Genomic DNA, 27,231 nt, shown 5'->3' with positions numbered 1-27,231 from the left:
TATGGGCCAGATGCTAGCAAGCGGGACTGGATTGGGTTGGGATATCTGTTCGGCATGGACAAATTGGACCGGAGGGTCTATTTCTGTGTTATGCATCTCTCTGACTGTAAGTCACTTGTGGGAGTGGTGCATGGGCTGCCTAATGTTAACTACACGGTCAGGTACAGCATAAAAGAAATTGCTAGACATTTCAATCTACACATGGATTAGTAAAATCAGATGCTCAAGGGTAGCCTAGATTAGATTAGATTACATTGCAGTGTGGAAACAGGCCCTTCGGCCCAACAAATCCACACCGACCCGCCGAAGCGCAACCCACCCATACCCCTACATTTTACCCCTTACCTAACACTATGGGAAATTTAGCATGGCCAATTCACCTGACCTGCACATCTTTGGACTGTGGGAGGAAACCGGAGCACCCGGAGGAAACCCACGCAGACACGGGGAGAAAGTGCAAACTCCACACAGTCAGTCGCCTGAGGCGGGAATTGAACCCGGGTCTCTGGCGCTGTGAGGTAGCAGTGCTAACCACTGTGCCACCGTGCCGCCCACAATGAGGAATTCATGGAATGTTTTCACACTAGTTTTGTGTTCTGCAGCCTTCTAGAGAGCTGGCTATACCTGACCTGGTATTATGTAATGAGATAAGATTAATTCATGATCTCACAGTAAAGACAACACAAGGTAGCAATCAACAACATGATTGAATATAACATGCAGCTTGAGTGAGAGAGGAGTTCAAAAAATAAATAAGGGCAATTAACTTGGCTTGAAAGTAGATTAGATTTAAACAGAGATGCAGTGACAAACATTTAGAGGGATATTTCAGAATATATACATTAAATACATTTCAAGGAGTAAGATAAATTCCAAAGGACAAACCCACGATCCATAATTAAGCAGAAGCCTTAAAGGTCGTATCAAATTAAAAGACAAAGCATATAGTTGTGTAAAGGCAGATAGTGGGTGGGCCACAATATTGAACAATCTCTAAAAATAGTAAAGATTGATTTTTAAAAATTAATAAAAAGGCAAAGATTAGAATAAGAGAGAAAACTATGTGTAAGTAAAAAGAAGATAATGAAAGTTGCTGTAGATGTTTTAAAAAGAAATAAGTTAACAAAGTGAGCATTTGTCCTGAAGGAAGGAAATCTGAAGAATTAATGATGAAAAATAATGAGTTGGCAGATGAATTGGACAGATATTCTACATGTATCTTCTGCAGTGAAGACATAAGTAACATCCCATAAGTCAGGAAATGGAAGGGAGGAAGGACCTCAGGAAAAGTACAATCCACATGGAAATGAATTGTTGGAGCTGCAGCTGATAAATCAGTTAATCCCGATGAACTTCATTCTCAGTTCAGAAACTAAGTGGCCAGTGAGATAGTTGATGCATTGATTTCAGTTTTTCAGAACTCCCTAGATTCAGGAAGGTCCCATTAAATTGGAAGATAATGTAACTCCTTTATTCAAAAAGTGGAAGAGAAAGAGCAGGAAGAACAGGGCAGTTAGCTTAACGACTATCATAGGGGAAATGATAGAAGCTACTATTTACAAAGTAATAGCTGGGCACTTAACTAAGTTTGTGCTAATATTGCAGTCAAAATCGCTTTTGTCATGATGTTACTGGGAAGAGTGTACTGATAATTGTGCCCCACAGTTCCCCAAGCCATGACAAAATGTATAAAATTACTCCTTGCAATGTAACTGTCATGCGTGTTCTGAAATAACTCCTTAAATGTTTGTCACTGCATCTCTGATGACCCAACCTTTAATCTAATTTGCAAATCATGAGCCAGCTCTGCTTTCACACCATGTTAATCCCCCAGCATCGGCAGTCCTCATCAACTCCTCGTTGCTGCTCACCATACAGTGAAAGACCCTTCCAAGGATGCCCACCTTGAAGATGTTTTCCTCCCTCCCTCCGCAAAGATATTTCTCAGCCTCCTTCCCCCTCCCCAGTCCTGATGAAGGGTCCTGCCCGAAACATTGATTCACCTGCTTCTCGGATGCTGCCTGACCTGCTGGGCTTTTCCAGCACCACACTTTTATTGATTCTGACCCTCTAGCATTTGCAATCCTCTCTATCTCCTCATTTAATTTTCATCAAGATGACCAATTTACCCACCTTACTGCAGTTCAGGACAAAAACAATTCACACCAGCTTTCATTATTAACATAAAATAATTATTTGTTGTAACACAGTTAATTTTAACAAAAGACACTGCAAAGAAAGGATTTCTAATCTACTACTATGTAACTTAAACTATGCCCCTTTAAAATTCCAGAATACCTACATACTCATTCATAATTAAAACAGACAAAAGGCAGATGGTTTGATGCTGATATTACGAGTAGAAAATAATATAGAGAGAATAAATAAAATTCCAGAGATCAGAAGAACAGATTTCATGGATGAATTACACTGTCTCACACAGTTCCATTTGTTATAACATGCTGCTGTCTTTAAGGTGGTCGTTGTTCTTCGCTTTGATAGGTAATCTTTCAGATCTAGGTCATTTCTTAGTAGAGTTCTATTTCAAGCTTGCTTTGTTTTTGTCTTTCCCCACATAGAGAGAGGATGAGAGAGAGAGAGATGTTCATTTCACAAGCTCTGGATTTCTCCAGCTGCCCTTGTGCTTTCAGCTTTGTAACAAACCGAATTTCATTAACTCAAAGACTCTTGATGCCACTCTGTCTCAACCTATCTCCTTGATGCATCGAAAAGGAACGTTCTCTCTCACAGCCTACAAAATGTGCACGACCTGATTTTTTTCCAAGTTGTAAATCTCTCCTAGTATTTCAAATTTTTTAGCAATACAATTTCCATTTCAGTTTATAGTTCCAAAAGGTAAAATATATGTTACAGTTTTATGGAGTCATACAGAATGTAAATAGACCCTTGGGTCTACCGCGTCCACACCGACCATAATCCCAAACAATACTAGTCCCACTTGTCTGCATTTGGCCCATATCCCTCCAAACCTTTCCTATTATATACTTATCCAAATGTTTTTGAAATATTGTAACTGTACCTGCATCCACCACTTCCTCTGGCAGTTTGTTCCACACACAAACCATTATCGGTGTAAAAAAAAGTTGCCTCTTCTGTCCTTTGTAGAACTTTCTCCTCTCACCTTAAAAATGTCCCCAGTTTTGAACTTCCACACTTCGAGGGAACTTCTCGAGAAAAGTCCTTTGTCATTCACCTTATCTATGCCCTAATGATTTTTTAAACTCCAAAGGTCACCGTCAACCTGCAATGCTCCTGTGAAAAATGTCCCAGTCTATTTTTGTAACTGAAACCCTCTACTTTTGGTGACATCTTGGTAAATCTTTTCTGAACCCTCTCCAGTTTAATAATATCCTTCCTATAAAAGAGCAACAATAACTGCACACGGTACTCCGGAAGAGGCTTCACCAACGCCGTGACCAACCTCAACATGATGTCCCAACCCCTATATTCAAAGGTCTGAGCAATGAAAGCAAGCATGCTAAATGACGTCTTAGCCATTTTGTCTACCTGTGACTCAAGTTTCAATGAATTATATACCTGAACCCCTCGGTCTATCTGTTCTACAATGCTACTCAGGCCCCTACTCTTAATTGTATAAGTACTGCCCTTGGTTTTTTTTTAAACAAAATGCAATACCTTGCAATTATCCAAACTAACCTCCATCTGCCAATCCTCAGCCCATTGACCCAATTCATCAAGATCCCTTTGTAATCTTGGATAACCTTCTTCACTGTTCACTATACCACCAATTGTGGTGTTAGCTGCAAACTTACTAACCATGTCCCCTAAATTCTCATCCTTATGTTCTTGTTATTTTGTGAACGGAAAATCACGTTTGACCATTTCTTTGTAGTTCTTTTGAGGAAGTAAGATGTGCTGTGGACCAAATTTCCAGAAGGCTTTGATAAAGTGCCATATCAAAGATTATTGTGGAAAACAAAAACTCATGGCAAAAAAACTATTCCATTCACAAACATGAGGGATTAAATCAGACTTGAGGAATGTTAATTGAATTCTCTGTGAGCTGCTCAATTTTTAAAAGTATTTTTATATCTTTGCATCAGCTGTTTTGAAGGGAATGGGACCCAACCAACACAAATAAAAAGTAAAGTTTTTCAAATACTGGCATCCTGAAAGAAACAGGGGTGCACCAATTGGCACCCTTGAATACTACAATCAAAGTTTTGGGTGAATAACCTTGGCAAAAGATCTGCTGAAGAGTACAGACCTGAAATGTTGACTCTTTCCTGTGCGCTTCCTATTTTTTCAACTGCTGCATGAAGGATGTCATCCCACCATTTTGTTTTTATAGATGGTTGTTTGGAAGACAGATCCTTGCCTTTTAAGAAATGAAAATACTCATGTAATTGTTTTTGCATTTCAGAAAGCAGTGACAGCCACGAAGGTGACAGCAATCAGGGTGAAGGCAGCTCGTTTGAAGCAAGATCTACAGGATCGGGTCACCAGAGTCAGGAGGAGGAAAGTGAAGAAACCAGAGACAGTGAAGATGATGAGGAATTATCTGAGGAAGACACCGACAGCGACAGTGGTCCCGACTTAGCCAGGGGTAGAGGGAATATTGAAACAAGCTCTGATGATGATGACTATTTTGATGACCTATCGTCAAAGCCTCCAGAAATTGAACATGAATGGGGCGAGTTAGCTAAGGATGCTCCACGTGCAGACACGGTACATCACACAATTGTTTTTTTTTTCCCATTTGATCGTCCGGGTCTTAAGTAAAAATATAAACATTTTAGGATCCTATCTTATTATTAACTTTCATTGAAATGGTTTGCAAAGTTGGGCAGGGGGTGTATTTTCACAAGATTCCAATAACACATCCTGTTTTACCTCAGATCACTCGACGATTAGCAGTTTGCAACATAGATTGGGATAAAATAAAGGCAAAGGACCTGTTGGTATTGTTCAATTCCTTCGTCCCCAAAGGAGGTGCTATCTTGTCTGTGAAGGTGAGCATTTGAAAACTTTTCCATGTTTTTTACCATCTAGTTTTTTAAACTGCCTATTCTCTCTCCTTCTCTCTATCTCTCCGACTTTTTCTCTCTCCCTGTCTCTTTCCCCCTCCGCCTCCCTCTCACACCCCTCTCCCTCTCCACCCCTATCCCCTCATATAACACAGATACATGGACAACAAGAGCACTACAACTTGAGCACACTAGTTAGGAGCAGGAACAGGCCATTCCTTGAAAGTGGAGTTGCAGGTAGATAGGATAGTGAAGAAAGTGTTTGGGATGCTTTCCTTTATTGGTCAGAGTATCAAGTACAGGAGTTGGAAGGTCATGTTGCGGCTGTACAGGACATTGGTTAGGCCACTGTTGGAATATTGCGTGCTATTCTGGTCTCCTTCCTATCGGAAGATGTTGTGAAATTTGAAAGGATTCAGAAAAGATTTACAAGGATGTTGCCAGGGTTGGAGGATTTGAGCTATAGGGAGAGGCTGAACAGGCTGGGGCTGTTTTCCCTGGAGCGTGGGAGGCTGAGACTAGATTGGGTTGGATGAGTTGGACGAAAGGGTCTGTTTCCATGCTGTACATCTTTAATTCAAGGTTGGACATTATGAAGGAGGTAGGCCATTTGATCACTTGAACCAGTGCCACACTTTTTGACATTTGACCACCTTGAGCCTGCTCTGCCATTTAAAATGATCAGGGATCATCAAGCTCAATATTCTAATCTCATCCTCCCTGTATAAGCCTTAATTCCTTTATTCACAAGAGTCATATCTAACTCCTTGAAAACATAAATGCTTGCAATTTATCCTGATGGGTTCAAGACAAAAACATTTGGCAAAATGGATCTTTAGTAAGCAGTATATTTCTAAAAGGCCTTCAGTGAAATGAAATGTGCTTCAGAGAAGAATTAAAAAACACGATATGACATCAAATTGCATAAAGAGATACTAAGGCAGGTACTGAAAGGCTTGGTCAGAGAGTTAAGTTTTAAGAAGTGTGTTAAAGTGATGTAGAGAATGAAGAGGTTTATGGAAGGAATTCAAAAGCTTAGGGCTGAGGAAAAAGGAGGCATGGTTACCAGTAACAGACCGATTAACATTGGGGATGGTCAGGATGACATTAGAGGAGTGCGTGTCTCTGAGGTATGTGGGACAGAGAAAAGAAAGGGTGAGGCCATGGATGGATTTGAAAACTGGATGAGAACTTTGGTAGTCTGACTGGGAGCCAGGGTAGGTCACCAAGCACAGGAGTGATGGGCAACAGGACTTGATATGTGTTAATAAATGGACAGCTGATGGGAGGGAAATGATAGTAAACCAGCCAATTATGAATTGGAATTTTCAAGTGTACTGATAACAAAGGTATGAATGAGAGTTTCATTTGCAGAAGTTCTGCGATGGGTGAACATGGGGGGTGATAAGTGAAAATAAGCAGTCTTGGTGATAGCACAAACACAAGGTTGAAAACTCGTCGGCACCATGGTTCCAAACAGCCTGGCTTAATCTCATACTGTTGTTCGGGAGATGGTTGGATTTGGGTACCTAGACAATGGAGTTTTGAGTGAGGATTGCCAAAAAAGGCCTTCGTCGTCCCATATTTAATCTAAATCAAAATTAGTGTAACGCAGTAACATTGGACTGCTTATACCCACGAGCTGATAAGATTTTTCGAGACAGTGAATGTGCCCTTGCTTATTGGTAGTTTAACTGTCCACATTGAATAGCAATAGGCTTTGGTCTAATCTTAAGTCTTGTAATTTCTAGCACTATAAGAATTAGGAGTAGGAGTAGGCTGTCTGGCTCTTCGAGCCTGCTCTGCCATTCAGTAAGATCAGGGCGGATCTTTTTGTGGAGTCAGATCCACTTACCCGTGCTCTCACCGTATCCCTTAACTCCTTTATTGCTTAAAAAAATTCCATCTTAGCTTTCAAAACATTTACTGAAGTAGCGTCAACTACGTCACTGGGCAAGTAATTCCATAGATTTATAACCCTCTGGAGCAGTTCCTTCTCAATTCAGTCCTAAATCTGCTCCCTCTAATCTTGATGCTATGCCCACTTGTTGTAGTTTCACCACCAGTGGAAACATCCTCTCTACTTCTATCTTAACCATTCCCTTTATAATTTTATATGTTTCTATAAGATGCCCTCTTATTCTTCTGAATTCCAATGAATATAATCCCAGTCTACTCAGTCTCTCCTCATAAGCCAACTCCCTCTTCTCTGAAATCAACCGAGTAAGCCTCCTCTGCACCCCCTCCAGTGGCATTACATCCTTTCTCAAGTAAGAGCCCAAAACTGTACACAGTACTCCAGATGTAGCCTTACCAGCACCCCATACAAGTGCAATATGGGACGGTACGGGCTCAGTGGTTAGCACTGCTTCTCACAGCACCAGGGTCCCAGGTTCGATTCCAGCCTCGGGCGACTCTGTGTGGAGTTTACACATTCTCCCCCTGTCTCCGTGGGTTTCCTCCGGGTGCTTCGGGTTCCTCCCACAGTCCAAAGATTTGCAGGTTAGGTGAATTGGCCATGATAAATTGTCCATAGTGTTAGGTGCATTAGTCAGAGGGAAATGGGTCTGGGTGGGTTGCTCTTAGGAGGGTCGGTGTGGACTGGTTGGGCCGAAGGCCTGTTTCCACACAGTAGGGAATCTTAAAAAAAACCTTCCTGCTTTTAAACTCAATCCCTTTAGCAATAAATGACAAAATTCCATTTGGCTTCCTAATTACTTGTTTTATAACTGTATCCTTCTTTTCCAAAAGAAAGTAAGGGTTTTTAGATTAGATTACTTAGTGTGGAAACAGGCCCTTCGGCCCAACAAGTCCACACTGACCTGCCACCCACCCAGACCCATTCCCCCACATTTTCACCCAACTCTACAGGCAATTTAGCAACTCTACAGGCAATTTAGCATGGCCAATTCACCAAACCTGCACATTTTTGGACTGTGGGAGGAAACCGGAGCACCCGGAGGAAACCCATGCAGACACGGGGAGAATGTGCTAACTCCACACACCGTTGCCTGAGGCGGGAATTGAACCCGGGTCTCTGGTGCTGTGAGGTAGCAGTGCTAACCACTGTGCCACCGTGCTGCCTGGTTCTGGGGAAGGGTCACTCGACCTGAAATATTAACTGTGATTTTTCTCCAAGCTGCTGCCAAACCTGTTGAGCTTTTCCAGCAATTTCTATTTTTGCATTCTCCTTACCAATCTCCTCACTCAATAGGAGCACAATAATCAGAGGCATGGGAAGCCATTCTTTGATCGTGGGGAACACTTGTATGACGGAGGGAGCAGAATTCAGGAGAAAGTGTCAGTTTTAAAAATTGGACTTGGAGAAGTGAACACAAATTTTGATGTAGTGGGGGTGATCAGAAATCACAATATTTTAGAATGTGAACATGGGTTAGTGTAGCTAGCGTGAAGCACTGGGCTGAATCGGCTGTCTTCTGTCTTTAAATGTCTGTGATATCAATCCATTGTGGATTTGGAATGTTGCCATGGCATTTTCATTAAACAATAAAGAGGGGAAAACTCATGTAAGTATTTAACTTGGTGCCACGAGTGTGGTAGTGGTGTCTCCAGCAAGGATCATGAATACTGGGAAGTTCCTCTACATTGTCAGACAGCCACATTAACTCTGCATTTTCCTCTCTCTGTGTAATTGTGGTATGGGAGTATAAGCTGGCCTTATGGCTTTGTCTTCTGTGTGTGGAACAAATTAGCATTTCGATGTTGTGAACTTGGTGAATGTTACAGTGTCATGTTACTTACTGGTTTCTCCCCAAGGAATGGTTTTATTTCCAAGGAATGCACAGATGAAATGTATCAAAGAGCAGTCTAAGGTTATATTGATGTTTGAGAATGATTAGAATGGAATTATTTTTTTAAAAAAACCATGTTAATCTAATTGGGTGAAGTACTGAACATCACAAGAAAGTCATCAGTGCTGATGGGCAGATCTCTAATGGCATTGTGCATCTCAGAATAAAGGGAGTAAGAAAATCTCTATTCATCCGCTAAAATGTTGCCCTCCATGTTCATTGACATATTACCCTGATAAATAAATCATAGCTCTAAATAAGGCCATCAGCCCATCATGTCTGTGCCTGATGTTTCAGAGCTAAGCAATTAGTTCCATTCCACTGCTTTATTGCCATAACGTCCTAAAATGTTTTTAAAGCAAATAGCAAAAGATGACCCAGAAGGAAACTTGTTTTAAACAGAGTGAATGATTAGGTTCTACAAAGCTTGAGAGTGTGGGGGAGACAGTTTCCATTGTGGCTTTTAAAAAGGAAATTGGATAATTATCTGAACACAAACAACATGCAAAGCTACCAGGAAAAGGCAGGGCAATGGAATTAGCTGCACAGAGAGGCAGAATTTACACAATGGGCTGAGTGGTCTCCTCCTCTACAGTAAACCTTCTCTTCAGTATTTATCCAATTCCCTTTTAATTATTACTTTAAAATCTGCTTCCAGTCCCCTTTCAATCAGAATGCCCTAGGCCATAACACCTTGCTGCCTTTAAAAACAAGCTGTATTTGCATCACCACCTGTGCAGTTATGAAACCTTTGATGTCACTGCTAGCAATACAACATGTAATTGTTTGTTTCAGTAACGTGGCGGTGACCAAACCTAGTAAAAGATGCAGTTTTCCTGATTGTTCAGTGGGTAAATACACCTTCCAGAGCAGGGTCATCAAGAAGATCTGACGCCTGAAGATGGAAAGAAGAACACCTGGTTCAGCATTGATCAGGGTGAGACTAGGGTAGTGACTCCAGTGCTAAGCTGAACGGAGACCCGCTGGGTGGTGATCGATCGATGGCATCAACTGTACAGACCATCTGTGCAGTGGTAGGAGATGGGCCCTTTTTAAAAACCAGCTAATATTCTGGGTACCAGTGTTTAAATCTCGCCATGGCAGGTGTTGAAACTTGAATTCAGTAAAAATCTGGAATTAAAAGTCTGATGAAAACCATGAATCCATTGTTGGAAAATCCCATCTGGTTTACTAATGTCCTTTTAGGGAAGGAAACTGCCACCCTTACCTGCTCTAGCCTACATGTGACTCCAGACCCACAGTGATATGGTTCACTCTTAACTGCCCTCGGGGCAATTAGGAATGGGCATTAAATGCTGGCCTGATCAGCGACACTCTCATCCTGTAAATGAGTAAATAAAACAAAACCTGGTCCCTTCACTGCTTCTTAAATCTGTGTTCTCTGATTACCCACCCTCCTGCCAATGGAAACTCTCTCCTTATTTTCTAAAACCCATTATAATTTTAAACACTTGTATTGAATCTTCCCTTAACCTCTCAACTTAAAGGAGAACATGATCAACTTTTGTAATCCTTCTACATTACTGGCATTACAAGTTTAGTATACCAACAGCAAGTTGATTCTGTACTGCTTTAGGACATTAAAATTGATGCTAAGAATTGGAAGCTAAATTCTATCTCAGACCGAACCAGTGATTTACACCAGTTTATCATTTAGAAGAAAATTTGACATCAGCACTCTCCATATGGATGTTTGAATAAGATAAACACATTGGATAAGTTTGATCACAGAGTAGCTCCTGTTGTTACTGTGTTATGGACTGTTTGAGAGGGTGGGGTTACACCCTTGGCAAAGTTTCCTTTTCTGACACACACACACACACCCCGACCGGCGGAGAACAACTGACCAGGTGGTGTCTTCTGCAGTTTGAGATTTTGGCCCCTTTCTTGTGTATTTTATTTTCATTTTGCCTTTCAATGAAAGGGAAGAGGAGCAGAAATCTCTCAAATTTTCACACGATTACATGTGCTCCTTTTGTAGTACTTTATAAATTAAAAGATTTTTAATTTAAAAATATTGGATATGATCTGACATTAAAAAGGAGAAATGTAATTGCATATGGTGATGAAGTAAATTTCATTACCTGTCCCTCATCTGTATTAATGCTAAAGTTTAAAGTCCATGTTAGTGAAAGGATTATTGGCCGCATTGCAATCCCTGTTTCTGGACTTTAACCCAGCAGAGGGTGCTGTACATCGAATTTTAAATTGAAGAGGTGATCACTGCTTACAGCAACAAGTTGAATGAAATCACTTGAAATATTTAACACTTCACTATCTTAAATGTACAAGTTTACAGACAGCTAGCAGGAGAGGCTGTTTTCACAGGACTGTGAAGGCTACAGATTGTACAAGTGGAGTTATCAATTGAAGCAGAGAGTATTCCAACATTGAAGGATTGATTTAGATAGGTGATTGAAGGAGAGGAATAAAAAAACAGAAATAAGGGATTAAGACTTATGTAAGGTAAGTAGTCCCTGAAGAGGTTGAGATCACAAGATAAACGAGGCCCATCGGTCTCTAGAAGACCATTTCTGCGAGGAGGTAAGCAGTTTCTAAGTTGCAAGTCAAAGTTTGGTGCTAAGTTTTATGTATCTAAAAGGTAATGTCTACTTACTCTTAAATCTAGCCTGAGGTTTTGTCAGAGACCCATGACTCAGATGTAATATAATTAGCTATTAAGTGCTATGTAATAAACATATTGATTAGATTCCCTACAGTATGGAAACAGGCTCTTTGGCCCAACAAGTCCACATCGACCCTCCAAGGAGTAACTCATTCCCCTACCCTGTATTTACTAATGCACCTAACACTATGGGCAATTTAGCATGGCCAATTCACCTGACCTGCACATTTTTGGACTGTGGAAGGAAACCCACACAGACACGGGGAGAACGTCCACACAGGCAGTCACCCGAGGCAGGGATTGAACCCGGGTCCCTGGTGCTGTGAGGCTGCAGTGCGAACCACTGAGCAACCGTGCCACATTCTTTCTACCTAGTCTGAGCCTCATTTCTGCCAAAGAATTTCAGCAGAATTTTATGTGGGTCTTTACAACGTGGGCAATGGTGAGATTTGTAGAATCACATGTGATGTCCAGCAAGGCCTATCTTGATGTTGGGAGCAACTTGCTGCATTTTTTATGCATTAGACCAGCAACAATTGCAATTAGAGAGGATAATAGCTTGTTAACCACCATTAACAACACAACACACCTCCCTGATACTTCGTTTCCCCTCTCACCAAACAAACTAAATATCGGGTATTCCTGACATGGAAGTCAAAGCAGTTCACCACTGGTGGCTAGGAGCCTCCATGTTGCGGGTTGCCAAACAGCCTCTGACGGCACAATGCATGGGCACCAGCCACTCAGCCTTCCCTCGTCATTGACATTGGCATCTGACATTTCTCAACCCCTCACCATCATAATGGCACCTCTCTGATCCACTTGCAGAACTCTTAGGAAGCAGAGACCTGCACCAGCAACTAGTATTCAAAAGATACTTCAAAGGCACTTTGTGTGCAGGCCTCCAGCTAATGGCTTGGACCAGGCTGCATCTCAGGGCTCCTTGCTCACTCTCTTAGCACTCACCTATACAGTACCTCCTGATGTGCTCATTGCATTCCATCTTGCCTTGCTGTGAAATGCCTCTTATGGATCCTAGCTTGCGTTTTCCCAAAAACTAGTTTTTGAAGCACATAATGTATCCACTGGTAGAGCAGGTGAAGCCAGAACTAAAACTATTTTTAAAATTGGTGAATATATTTACTGTAGATCTACCCCTCAGAATTTGGAAAAAAAAAGATGAAAGAAGAGGAATTACATGGACCTGTAGAATTGCTGGACCACAATTTACCTGAAGATGCAGAAGAAGATACTAATGAACAAAGGTAATTGGTGTTTGTTGGACTCCTTGGTCCTCCTTAGAGAAGCTCCTTATTCTTTACTAGGCTTTTGACCACTTCCCTGAGAGAAGAGTAGCTTTTATTTGTCATTTCTACCATATACAACTGATAGAGTGAAAAACGAGACAGTGTTCCTCCAGCACCGAGAATGCTACATGAATAGTATAAACTACACAATCATATACGGCATAAAGTGCATTAAAAGTGCAAAACACGTAAGTTACAGTGTAATAGAAGAATGATAAATAATAGACATTTTTCTAGCAGCAATTTGAAGTCCAAATTCCGGTTGGCCAGCTGGTGAAGCATTCTAAGCCAGTCTTGATGGATTTATTTTTCACAGAATTAAACATAATTATATATTGCTTGACTCCACTTGACTTCTTGCATCTGTAGTTGTCTCCTTAAGTGTTTAAGTGTTGATCCAATCAATGCCCTTCGCTTGTATGTTCTTTAATATAGCTGAAAAGAGACAGAAAGAGTAGTGGCGCAATTATAGTGTCCTACCCCTGAGTCAAGAGGCCCGAGTTCAGCTCCCACCTGCTTCAGAGGTGTGTAATACTATGTTTAGAAAATATCTGAAAATAGACACGGGAGCTATTGTGGCGCAGTGGCTATGTCCTGTGTCCAGGAGGCCCAGGTTCATGTCCAACCTGTTGTAATAGCATCTTTGAACAAGTTGATTAACAATATCTGAAAAGGGACCCATATTTCCCAAGGTTGTTTTTCTTGGACCCATCAGGGCAAATACAAGAATGCTCAATATCAAATGATCTCAACAAATTATATGACAAGAGAAAAGGGTGCTGAACAGTTGCCAAGTTGACTGATGGTCTGTGACATCTTCATGGAACTCCCCAAAGCCTCAGGGAATTCAAAAAATGTGCAAGACTTGAACATCAATTTATCAATGAATCAGTAAACTTTTCCCATTGTTGAAATTTAGTGTTCTTGCATTTGTCCTAATGAGTACCAAACAAAAAACTTCAGCAACAAGTCTCTCTTTTCAACAATAACCAATTTCTGTACTCACAAACAAATTGATAAATTAATACTAAAGTCTCTGTATCTGGCTCTTTGCCAAATTTTGTTTGAAGACACTTAATAGGATTGTTCACCACAATATATACATCCAAGTTGTAAAAGTATTTATATTAATGGACTACCCAAGTCTGGATGGTTGATTTTACCAGTTGTGACATTAAGTTTGCCAATACCCCCATATGTGTAATTTCCTCTTTGCAAGTGAAAAAAACAGATGGAATGATAAACTAGACCAAACTAGATCCAAAAGATCTTTGTCCAAAATCCAAATTGCACTTCAAATGTCCGTCACGGGGCAGGCCAGCACATAGCAGTTATTTCCCACCTCATTTGCAGGATATATTCTTTCCTTATGTCCTAAATAATTAATTCTTAGTCTGTTCTACATTACCCAAGAGACTAAGCAAGTTTTTAGTGCAGTGTGGCAACATTTATTATCCCCCTGGATTGAATGGGAACTCACGTTGCGTCCTAAGACACACGTCTGTTTTCTCAACCAGTACGAAGAAATGTTAATAGCTATTTTAATTTGAAGAAAGTTTGTTACATGGAGTAATTCCAATTAAATAATTTATAGAGTCATAGAGTTATACAGCATGGAAACGAACCCTTCGGTCCAACTAGTCCACGCCAAACTAAACTAGTCCCACTTACCTGCGTTTGGCCCATATCCCTCCAAACATTTCTTATTCATGTACTTATCTAAATGCCTTTTAAATGTTGTAACTATACCCATATCCACCACTTCCACTGGAAGTTCATTCCACATTCGAACCATTCTGTGTAAAAACAAAATTGCCCTTCATGTCCTTTATAAATCTTTCTCCTCTCATCTTAAAAATGTGCCCCCTAGTCTTGAAACCCCTCACCTAAGGAAAAGACACCTTATCTATAACCCTCATGAATTTATAAACCTCTATAAGGTCACCTCTCAACCTCATTAAGCATGAATAAAAATGTGTTTTCAATACAGGCATCTGACCATCCAGGCTTATTTAAATACAAAGAGTTATGAATAGTATGAATTGTTTTATTTTTATCTGAAATATTTTGATGATATTGATTGGATGGCTATGGCATGATTGGTTAGTTAGAAAGATCACTGAACCTATCAGCTGAGGGGGGCACATTAAGGATGTGGAGGCTTTGGAGAGGGTGTAGAAGATGTTTACCAGGACACTGCCTGGATTAGAGGGTACGAGCTATAAGGAGAAGCTAGAAAACTTGAGTTGTTTTCTTTGGAGTGACAGAGGCTAACGGGAGACTTCATTGAAGTCTATAAGTTTATGAAAAGCATAGATGGGGTTCATCATCATAACCTTTTTCCCCAGAGTAGAAATGTTTGATACGAGAGGGCATGCATTTAAGGTGAGAGGGGAATGTTGAGGAGAAAGTGAGGTCTGCAGATGCTGGAGATCAAAGTTGAAACTTTATTGCTGGAACAGCACAGCAGGTCAGGCAGCATCCAGGGAACAGGAGATTCGACGTTTCGGGCACAGGCCCTTCTTCAGGAGGGGAATGTTCAAAGGAAACGTGAGGGGTAAGTTTTTACACAGACAGTGGTAGGAGTCTGGAACGCACTGCCAGGGATGGTGGTGGAGGCAGATACAATAGGGTGTATAAGGGACTTTTAGATAATCCCATGAAAATGCAAGGAAGGAAAATATATGGACCAAGGGCAGGCAGAAGAGATTAACTTAATTTAGCATCATGTTCAGCACAACATCCTGGAGCAAAGGGCCTATTCCTGTGCTGTACGATTGTGTATTCTTTCATTGCAACATGACTGCAATCTACATCCATATTAATTCAGCTCTCTTTCTGCTTTGTCAAATCATCAGTATCAGAGGTATACTTATCTCTCAAAAGTGCTGACTAAACAAGGATGAAGAGAAGAGTTTTTGCTTTTTGAAATTCCTTGCTTATTATAGCGTAGTCCTTATCATGAGATTCTTCATTCTACATCATCATGTTCTTAAAAATTCTATTGAAAAATTATTGTAATACCTTGCGCCTAAATAAATTTCATGTCCTAGTTAGAATCATAGAGCTGTATAGCACAGAAACTGATCATTTGGTCCAACTTGTCCATGCTGACCAGATATCCTGATTAAATTTAGTCCCATTTGCCAGCATTTGATCCATATCCCTCTAAACCCTTCCAATTCAGGTACCCATCTAGATGGTTTTTAAATGCTGCAATTGTGCCAGCCTCCATCACTTCCTCTGGCATCTCATTCCATACACCCAACACCTATCCGCGTGAAAATGTTGTTATAGTGCAGTTTGCCTGATGTTTGCTTTGGGAACCAGTAATGCTGAAATTACATAACAGGTGCCATCAATACACTGCTTTATAGCAGTACTGATATACAGCTTCACCCAGTACTTTCAACAGCATTTTTTAACCAAAGGGTCTCTACCACCTAGAACACAGCTTCTCAAATTATGGGCCATGATTCCCGGTGGAGTTGCCAGTCACAGCCATGTGTCTATGATGCTGCTCTGAGCAAGTGCCCACAGAAGTGAGTCCCTTCATTTCACTGTTTTTACCATAGTGCGCATGGCCTAACTGTCTGACCTCATTGGTCTAATTCCTATCCTAAACAAACAGAAGATTGCATTTATGTAAACATCAATGATAGAGATTTTGACATTTCTTTCTGCGCACTCCCACACCCCCCCCCACCCATTTCATCCGCACTTTTATTGGCACTCACCCCCCCTCCAAATTCCCTGTGTCACTCCAAACAGCATCTCCTCCCACCCCCATTCCACTTGGACAGGCATCTTTTCTCACCCATGCTCTCAGGCATCCCAGCCACCTCCCTTTTTCTCACAGATCTGGGGCTTTAGTGCCAAACTGGTGTCACAATGAGGTAAGGTTTTGGAAGTATTGTCATAGAAGGACAAAGGCAGCAGATACATGGGAATGCCATCACTGACAAATTCCCCTGTGAGCCACTCACCCCCTATCTTGGAAGTATATTGCTCTAATTCAGAATGGGGAGACCCATTCGTCAGACACTTCAGGATTGTCACTGTCATCAGCTGTACTTGCAGAGAGACTTCAATGTCCTATGATATGTTGCCCATAAATTTACAATGTAGCAAGGCCTAATCCTGCCCTAATTGAGTGATACAATAGGTTTGCACAGGTTACATGCAGAGTTACTAGTCTAGAAATGTAACTTATCAAAGACATTCTTCTGTTGGATTCCTTATCCTGCCAATGAAAGTGGCATACATCTTTAAATTAACTGGAATTTGGTGTCATCTAAATTTGACCCATCGTGATTTTGCTGCAGAACCGGTTAGAATATTACGACCTGTTTTAGGTCTTTCTCTTTTGGAAAGATATAAGGAATGTGGATGTGATACAGAAGAAGCACTAAGGTGATGATCAGTGATAAGTTTTAATTATGAATCAAGGAAACTGGGATCCATGGGAACAAAAGGACAAGCTGAGGAGAAATCTGTTACTGCTCAAAATGATCAATGGTTTTGATAAAGTTAATAAGAGAGAAACTATTTCTCAGTGTCATGAACTAGAAACATAAATTTTAAGATTTTTATGAAAGGTAAAATAGGAGAGAGAAGATTTTTATAAAATGCAGTGTGTTAATAAGGCTTTTGAACTCTCTGAGGAAAAACATAGGTGGAAGGAGCATCCATAATGACTTTACAAATGAAAGGGGATAAATATTTCATGAGAATTGAAAAGAACAGGTAAGGGGCTAAGTGGACAGCACTTTCAAAGAGCTGAGTAATTTCCTGCTCTTCAAATTACCAACATTCATGAATTGCTCTGTTGACATTTTTGCGAACATTTAAAAAACATAGAATATAACTTCTAAAATGTTGGCTTTGAAGTTAGTACTAAGAGAATCATAAGCCACTTTGTCATGATACAAATTTGGGCTGTTTAAATACATGTCTTACAGAAATTGCTTTGGGTTCTTTTTAACTGATTATATGTTTATTTATAGAATTGTCAGGGAAAAAGTACGAGAGTACCAGTTCAAACGGCTAAAATATTACTATGCAGTGGTGGACTGTGACTCTTCTGAAACAGCGAATAAACTTTATGAAGAGTGTGATGGGATGGAGTTTGAGAGCAGCTGCTCTTTTCTGGATCTCAGGTAAAAAAAAATACTAAACTCTTTCATTCTCTTGCAAACAGCAAAGTATAATTGTGCAAATAGTTCTGTAAGGGACAAGTCAGTAGCTTTTAGTTAGCCTTGTTGTGTGACAACAGGGCTACCTTGAGCCAACAGGGGCCATTTGGCAGTAACCAGCTGCTCTCAGAATCGCTTGGAATTTACATTGCTGTGCAAATCCATGCTCCTCCAATTTGAAGCATGCGCTGATTTTCCCAGGTGGCAGTCTGGTCAAGCTGAACTGAAGTCAAATTGGATCTAATATTAGACATAACTTGGAATTTCCTTGGCAGTACATCACTTGCTCCCTTCAAATTGGAGCAAACGTTGATTCTTGCACAGTAATCTACCAGTTTTCCAATAATTTCAGGCTATTCACCTCCATATCCACTCCACTTGTTGATAACTTTTGCATGACGATGTTGGTGAGATTGGTTCTACATTTGCTTTATTCTTTACTGGTCACAATGTGATCTGACTATGACACTAAACAGTTTGAGCATGACAATGTTCTACTGTTGGATCACAATAATGCAACATCCTATTGAATTGTCATTCTATAGTGTTTGGACATGTGCAGTTTTAAATTTATTTGGGAACAGAGTCTGTTCTGCACATTTGACAGTCATTAATTTTTAATCATAGTTTTCTGACATTTTCTGCTTTAGCCTGCATTTTGCCTTTGTGAACCGAATGTTTAGTGCTGGAAGTACAAAGCACAAGGAACAATTGTCCTTCATTAGGTTTCCAAGTGGTAATTTTTTTGTGTTATGCATGTGCAGTTTGTTGGTGGCCACTTGATAGAATATCTTTTACTTGTGGATATGGATCTAATTTGCAGTGATGAATGAGCACGAGTATGTGTGATGTATACAAAACAGTGACGACAGTTTCTCCTCTCGCTCCCCTTCGGTTGTCCCATGTCAGTTGGTTAAATCTCCATTTGGGATGATGATGATGCAATTCTTAACAGATGTTCATGCACTAACTTGTAATACTGTTACTGAAATAATGGTAGCAATTGTAGTTGAACTGTCTGTTGCACTTGTCTTTTACATTAATTTACATGACAACATGAATTCACTTAATTGTAGTAGTCTTTGAATGCAGCCTTTTGTTTCGTGGTAGTGAAATAAAGTATTCAAATTGTATTACTGCAGTGCTGTGTCAGTGAGGAGTGGAAGATTTATATGTCTGAAAGTGATTTGTTTGGGTTTGTATTGTTACCCAGGTTTATCCCAGACGAACTAACATTTGAAGATGAGCCAAAGGATGTTTCTACAGATGTGGATTTGGCAGCGTACAAACCAAAATATTTCACATCAACAGCACTCAGCACATCAAAGGTAATTAAAAGCATTTGCGTGTAATCTTATAAACAACATGGGTCATGTATTTATATACACTGTATCATCCATTTCATAAACCGTGAACTTGGAATTTATAAAGAAAATCAAATTAGATCAGTTTGAAGCAGTAAATAAAGTCTCTATGGTAACAATTAATACTTGATATAATTCTTTGCTTTCTACATTTCTACATGCATCAATTTTGAATATTTTTTTGAAGAAACATCTTGGACACAGAAAACTGCATAACATAGACCAGATGAAGGAATGGAGCGTGCAACAAGGCAGATTTCATGCAGCTTTATCAGTTTGACGTGCCAAAACAAAATTGTTTTCTTTTAAAAACCAGAGTTGGTAGTGAAGTGTTTCAGAGATTTAACATGTGTCTCAGTCTTTAAGTAATAATGTTTTGGTATAGAACTAAAGGTTTGGCACTGTTATAAATGCTTTGTTTTTATGTTACTTCTAAATCTCTGAGCTATTCAAACTTAGATTTATAGATACATAAACAGGTGTTGGAGGTTAATTGGTATATGATCATTACCAGGGAATGGAATGGCTTTGTTCTGGGTAACTTAGATTGCTATGTTAGACCCTACTTATTAATGCTCACATCCAAAACCTAAAAATATAGTTACAACATGGAAACACTAATTTAGTTCAAACGCTGTGTCTAGGTATTTGCCCTCCATGTCAGAAAATTGTTCTAATCATATTTGTCTACCCTATTTCCACATTTCTTCAACTTTCCTCCAGCTATGTACTAAATCTAATCTTGAATGTAAAAATTGTTTCTGCATCAACCTGTCACCTTAGAAGTGAATTTTACACTCTGATAACTTGTTTTATAAAGACCCCAAGCTTTATCTATGTGCCTTGGATCCAGTCTCATAGTATCCGCAGTCCCTTGTTGTTTGCCTATCAAACTACTGGAAACAATTATTCTATCAGTTCCCAGCACTTTTAGAAGTTTCCACTATATCTGTGTTGCTGGAATAAACATAATCCAATTTTCAAGTATTTCTTTATATTTGTATTCCCTTGTATCTGGCTTCATCCCTACCAAGTCAGGCAGCATCAGAGGAGCAGGAGAATCGATGTTTCGGAGGGTTTATGCTCAAAACATCGATTCTCCTGCTCCTCGGATGCTGCCTGACCTGCTGTACTTTTCCAGCACCACACTCTCTACTCTGATCTCCAGCATCTGCAATCCTCACTTTCTCCTCCTTCATCCCTACCAATCTGCACTGAATCTCCGAATTAAATCAGAGAATTGAACATTAAAATTAATGTTTGGAAAATTACAGAAGTGAAGAAAATATTGCCATCAAATCCACAGAACCTATCTAAGGGTTTTAAAGGCACATTGTAGATGCACTAACTATAGTCTTTCAAAATTCTGTCAATTTGGGTACCATTCCTTTAGATTAGAAAAATGTGCAGTCATTTCATGACTTGAGTTGAAAGAGAAGCATTGGAGAAATAATGCTGTATTGTTGTAGAATTACTACAGCCTGTAACTAAGGACTGAGCGATTAAACACCTTGATAGGTTTTAGTCGATCACATTGAGGCAGAATATATGTCTGAAGGGTAGGTTATGCCAACAAACCTGATGGAATATTTTGAAGAAGAGCCTAGAATTACAGAGTAAATTAATGGATAATTGGGAGGCTGGTATATTCACAATATTTAGAGTCGTAGAGTCATAAGAGATGTACAGCACGGAAACAGACCCTTTGGTCCAACTGGTCCATGCCGACCAGATATCCCAACCCAATCTAGTCCCATCTGCCAGCACCTGGCTATATCCCTCCAAACCCTTCCTATTATTATACCCATCCAGATGCCTTTTAAATGTTGTAATTGTACCAACCTCCACCACTTCCTCTGGCAGTTCATTCCATCCATGTACCACCCTTGCATGAAAAGGTTGCCCCTTAGGTCTCTTTTATATCTTTCCCCTCTCACCCTAAACCTATGCCCTCTAGTTCTGGACTCCCCCACCCCAGGGAAAATACTTTGTCTATTTATTCTATCTATGCCCCTCATGATTTTGTAAACCTCTAAAAGGTCACCCCCTTAGCCTCCAACCCTCCAGGGAAAACAGCCCCAGCCTGTTCAACCTCTCCCTATAGCTCAAATCCTCCAACCCTGGCAGCATGCTTGTAAGTCTTTTCTGAACCCTTTCAAGTTTCACAACATCTTTCCAATAGGAAGGAGACCAGAAGGTCTCTATTTCTCTCTCAACTCAAGTCATGAAGTGACTGTACATTTTTCTAATCTAAAGTAATGGTGTCCAAATTGAGAGAATTTTGAAAGACTATAGTTAGTGAATTTACAATATGCCATTAAAAGGCAGCTGGATGGATATAGGAGTGGGAAGGATTTTGAGGAATATGGGCCAAATGCTGACAAATGGAACTAGATTAATTTAGAATATCTGGTCGGCATGGACAAGTTGGAGAGAAAGGGTTCTGTGTGTATGTCTCTATGACTATGAGTCTAAGTGAACGTCTATGAATGCTGTTTTTATGAAGACATTGAATAAAATTCCTCATGAAAGACTAGTCGCTAAAATTCACACTCATTAAATTGAAGGCAAATGATTGACCTTGTTAGGAAACAGGCTAAATGACAATCGACAGAGAGTGGCATAACAGTCAAGTACTCTACTTCATCCCGTGAATAATGTCTTACTGTGTTGGGGCCTTAACTAATCATAATGTTCATTAACAACTTAGATGATGGGATGCAAAGCCACATTTGCCAATGGCACAGAAATTGGCAATGTCATAAGTGCTGTGGATGGAAGCATAAAATCACTAAGAACTATTAAGTGAATGGGTGAAACTCTGCTGAATGGATTTCAATGCAGGCAAATGGGATGCTATCCATTATAGATCTAAAAAGGATAGGAAATAAAAAATCCCAAATAGTGAAAAATTAGAAGCAGTAGCAGTTGGAAGAGATTTATGTATCTGCATATGTAGATCATTAAAGTGGCATGAGTGGGAGCAGAAAATAATTAGAAAGACTAATGGAATGCTGGCCTTTATATACCTATGAGACTGCAGTACAACACAAAAGTAAGCATCATTTGCATGAATCTAAGTCATGAATATAAATTAGAAACAGCAATGATCTCTATTATCAATCTTTCCATTCAAATTTCAAGTGTTATCTTGCCTATGACCTCCAGACAGTGCAGGAGATATCAGTAATACATTATTACAATCTTTTGAGGTCTGTTGTGTGATAAGGGTAGACCTTGTCCTTAATCTGAAATCACATTTTTTCTTGCAGGCAGAACTGACATGGGATGAGACTGACCATGAGCGTATCACTACCTTGACGAAACAGTTTAAGAAGGATGAGATCGAGGAAATGGATTTCAAAGCATACCTGGCATCTTCAAGTGAGGAAGATGATGAAGCAGAGATGGAAGAGGAAAAAGAATCAGAGCAAGGTAAAGAAGGATTTGATTTAGGTGGAGGAGGTTCAGCATCTACTGAAAGCAGTGGTGTTTCTGGGACTTGCTTGTGCCTGCCTTTGGACCTTAGAAAATGTACTGAGCTATGTTTCTCTTAGCCTCACTTCCTGTCCAGGGTTCTGAGATATGTTGGAATGCGCACAATTGACACTGTTAATTTAACTCAAGGCCAGTAAGATTTGGTCACCATTGTTCATAATCACCACACACATACACCTGATGGGGCAAGTTACTATAGTTGTAACTTAATGTGAACTGAGACTTCTAGCTTTAGATTAGATTAGATTAGATTACTTAGTGTGGAAACAGGCCCTTCGGCCCAACAAGTCCACACTGCCCCGCCGAAGCGCAACCCACCCATACCCCTACATCTACCCCTTACCTAACACTGCGGGCAATTTAGCATGGCCAATTCACCTGACCTGCACATCTTTGGACTGTGGGAGGAAACCGGAGCACCCGGAGGAAACCCACGCAGACACAGGGAGAATGTGCAAACTCCACACAGTCAGTCGCCTGAGGCGGGAATTGAACCCGGGTCTCTGGCGCTGTGAGGCAGCAGTGCTAACCACAGTGCCACCGTGCTTTCACCTGTGTTTGTGAGTTCTTCAGTGTCACCCATGGAGTTTTTGTCTCTCTTTATTTCGTGCTGAGCTTGATATTTGATTACATTAAATTTAATTTGGCATGTTCTTGGCTGACTCTACTGAATCCATTGCTCCTATCTGTTTAAGCAGCATTTTCCAAATGTAAAATATTTGTTTGGAGTTTCTGTATCTGAGACATGAATGTGTCTTTGGCCATTTCCAGTGGCATAATTCCTGGACATTTAATAAAATGTATTTCATATATTCCTTTTGAATCATATTTTTCATATTTGTGTACTGACTTGTGGCACAGAGAATTTACTTTGTTTGCTTACTTTTAGACAATGATGTTAAAAGCGTGGAAGAAAGTCAAGCGACAACTAAGACAAAGAAGGATACTGAAGAACAGATTTTAAAATACAGAGAGCTATTGAAATCCATACAAGGAAAGGAAGAAAGAAATAAAGACATGGAGATGGAGATAAGCTGGGTTCCAGGTAAACCTTTTGTAGCCTGTTGCCTGAATGAATTGTGGAGAACGATAACGACTTGTGTTTAAATAACACTTTAAACGTTTTAAAACATTTGAAGAACTTTCCAAGAGCATTTTAGAGTAAAGTTAGGCCCTAAGCCATAAAAGGAGATATTAAGACAGGAGTGCTTGGGTCAGAGCAATAGATTGTGTGGAGAGAGATGGAAAAGTTTAGGAAGGTATGCCAGAATGGAAAACCAAGACAATTGAAGGCAAGTCCACTATTGATGAAGAGATTAAAATCAGGAATTCTCCAGAGGCCAGGTTTACACTTAGATTTTAGGTTCAGGTACAGATTTCTGGGAATGTTTAGGCCTGGACAAGATTTCATAGGGACGGACAAGATCTTGGAGAGACTACACAACAAGGAAAATTTTTCAATCAAGGAAGTACGTGACAGAGAGCCAGTGGAGATCAGTGAACACGGGCGTATTGGCTGAACGGGATGAGTAAGGGCACAGGCAGCAGAGTTTTGGATGGCCTCAGATTTATAGAGGGTAGAACGTAGAACGAACCAGGAATGTGTTGCAGTTGTCTAAGTTTGGATATAGTTGAATGGTTCAGCAGCGCATGAGCTGAAGCAGTGGTGAAGTCAGGCAATTTACTGTGGCAAAAATAAATACTGTTAGTGATTGTAAGGATAGAAGATCAGAAGTTCACTTTGGGCTATATGTAATACCTTGGTTGCTAACAGTCTGACTCAGTCTCAGACAGTTGGAATGACAGCACTGAAATGGTGACACTCCACAGTTTGACATACATTATGGGAAAATGTTTGGTTTTGTAATCTTAGGGTTTCTCAACATGTATGTAGTATGGTCAATGTTTTAAACAAAATCCCAAAACACTTTCGAAGCATAAAAAACAAAATGACTGACACAATAGTTATAAAGAACCCCCAGCAAATAAAAACTGAAAGAGAAAATAATGAAAACTCACTATTCCAGAACAGAAAATAGACACAAATGGGAATGTCCTGGGTGAAGGAGATCATGCTTTGAATTTGGGATCTGCATTCTTTTTTCTTCCCATTCTGTTTTTTTTGTAAATATATTTATTAGTTAAAAAAAAACTTTTTGACTTTACAATAGTATAAAGTTATAAAAAATATAACAAATACCAATATAATAAAAAAACGCAAATTACAATACAATTAGTGTCTACTAAATATTAACCTACCTTATAAAATGAAACAAAACAAACAATGTTCAAAACAACACCAATAAATAAGTTTAAGTTACAAAAAAAAACAAACACAAAATAACAATGCTCGGCGCAAAGCTCCCAAACAAAGAACGGGAGCGATGGATATGTACCCGAATAAACAAACGATTCCTGAAGAAGGGCTTATGCCCGAAACGTTGATTCTCCTGCTCCTTGGATGCTGCCTGACCTGCTGCGCTTTTCCAGCAACACATTTTCAGCTCTGATCTCCAGCATCTGCAGTCCTCACTTTCTCCTCCCGAATAAACGAATGCCCTAGTTAAGATAGCAGAAAAATCTGTGTTCAAATAACTCAGAAAGGGCTACCATGTCTTATAAAAGATCTATTGTGTGGTGCACAATATTTGTGAAAACATCCAAGGGCATGTGCTCCATAATTGTAGGGCTTAGTGAGAAGCGTAGTCTTCTTCTGGATGAAATCCCTAACCTGAAAAAAACGGAAAAACTGGGCAGCTCGTATTTGTGGCTCAGTTGCTTGAAAGACATCATAACCTCCTCCTCAAATAAGTCTTCCAAACTGGAAACTCCTCTCGCTTCCCACAGCTTGAACCCTGGTTGGAACCCTCACATACCATCTATGAGGGCGAGTGGCAAAGTCTTGATAAGCAACTGTCACTTTGATGCATTGCCCTCCATGCCTTGACCGTATTAATCACAATGGGGTTCTTCCAGTGGTCCATTAACTGTCCTCATCTTATCCATGAACAACAGGTTAATAAGAGGGCACTTTGTCTGGGAGGCCTCAGTATCCAGCCATATTGAGCCTGGATCATTACCTGCCCTATCGCACATAAAGGATAGCTGGGAACTCAATTAATACTTCCTGATGTCTGGGAAATCAACTCCTCCCCATCCTTGAGGTTACTGTAATTTAGTAAGTTTGATGAGGGGCTGCCTGTAACACCAAACGAAAGAACTAAACCAACCCATAAGTTTCCGCAATGTTGACCTGGGAAACATTATTGGGAGCACACACATGGGATAAAGCAAACGAGGAAGGACATTCATCTTAGTAAGGGCTGTTCAACCCCACCACGAAATTGGAAGAGCCTCCCATCTCTTAATATCCGGCTTAACATTGTCAAGCAGGTGAACAAAGTTAGTCCGAAATAACCGATCAAACATGAGGATCATAAAAATACCTAGGTATCGGAAACCCGCTCATGACCACTTAAAGGGGAACCTAGGGCCACCTTCAACTTCTGGCACTTCCTTGAGGTCTCCAAAGGAATAGCCTCCCACTTTGCAAAGCTGATCTTATATCCTGAGATAGCCCCGAATGAATTAATACATTATATCAGATGGGGTACGGAGGTCATTTGGTCCGATAAAAACAGAAGGACGTTATCTGCATATAGTGTAATCTTATGTGCCCTTGATCCCACTTCTGGAGCGGTTATGTGGACATTTTAACAAATGGCCTCTGCCAGAGGCTTATCACCAACGTAAACAACAACGGTGAGAGGGGGCAGCTTTGACGACTACCCCTGCCGAACCTAAAATTCCCAGACTTTACCCCGTTGGTGATGATTGCAGCCAGAGGGTGGCAATATAAAACTTCCACCCACTTAGCAAAGACCCCACCCAGCCCAAACTGCTCTAAGACATAAGAGATACGGCTATTCACCTAGAGATACACCTAGTCAAATGCTTTCTCTGCATCTAAGGAAATCCTGTAATATTATTAGAGGACCTATGGCCTCTTATAAAACTTGTCTGGTCCACTTTGACAATATAGAGCAACACCTTCTCCAATTTCAGTGCCAAAACCTTAGACAGAATCTTAAAATCTGAATTTAATAGCGAGATGGGCCAGTGTAGAACATAGAACAGTACAGCACAGAACAGGCCCTTCGGCACTCGATGTTGCGTCGACCTGTGAATTAATCTAAGCCCATCACCTTTCACTATCCCATCATCATTCATATGCTTATGCAAGGACTGTTTAAATGCCCCTAATGTGCCTGAGTTAACTACACTGGCAGGCAGGGCATTCCATGCCTTACCACTCTGAGTAAAGAACCTGCCTCTGACATCGGTCTTAAATCTATCACCTCTCAATTTGCAGCTATGCCCCTCATACAAGCAGACGTCA

General features: G+C 40.3%; 1 protein-coding gene and 1 long non-coding RNA gene across 3 annotated transcripts in view; one reads left to right on the top strand and one right to left on the bottom strand.

Moving 5' to 3' along the window:
- The window catches only part of esf1 (ESF1, nucleolar pre-rRNA processing protein, homolog (S. cerevisiae)), a 74,928-nt gene that overhangs the window by 8,046 nt on the left and 39,651 nt on the right, over positions 1-27,231 (top strand). For both annotated transcript variants that reach the window (XM_043696627.1, XM_043696628.1), the window contains exons 3-9: positions 4,406-4,710; positions 4,881-4,994; positions 12,618-12,733; positions 17,782-17,934; positions 19,184-19,298; positions 22,607-22,769; positions 23,722-23,877. In XM_043696627.1, coding sequence (XP_043552562.1) covers positions 4,406-4,710; positions 4,881-4,994; positions 12,618-12,733; positions 17,782-17,934; positions 19,184-19,298; positions 22,607-22,769; positions 23,722-23,877 — 1,122 coding nt within the window. The remainder of the gene's footprint in view (positions 1-4,405; positions 4,711-4,880; positions 4,995-12,617; positions 12,734-17,781; positions 17,935-19,183; positions 19,299-22,606; positions 22,770-23,721; positions 23,878-27,231) is intronic.
- Positions 12,801-25,256, bottom strand: LOC122553100. Its single transcript, XR_006312616.1, has 3 exons — positions 25,229-25,256; positions 24,852-24,945; positions 12,801-13,210 (listed from the first exon to the last, which is right to left on the bottom strand). It is a non-coding gene; the product is annotated as an uncharacterized LOC122553100 (long non-coding RNA).

This window comes from Chiloscyllium plagiosum, chromosome 9 (assembly GCF_004010195.1).
Source record: "Chiloscyllium plagiosum isolate BGI_BamShark_2017 chromosome 9, ASM401019v2, whole genome shotgun sequence".
NCBI classification, from domain to species: Eukaryota; Metazoa; Chordata; class Chondrichthyes; order Orectolobiformes; family Hemiscylliidae; genus Chiloscyllium; species Chiloscyllium plagiosum.
This window is presented reverse-complemented; position numbering and strand designations above follow the sequence as displayed.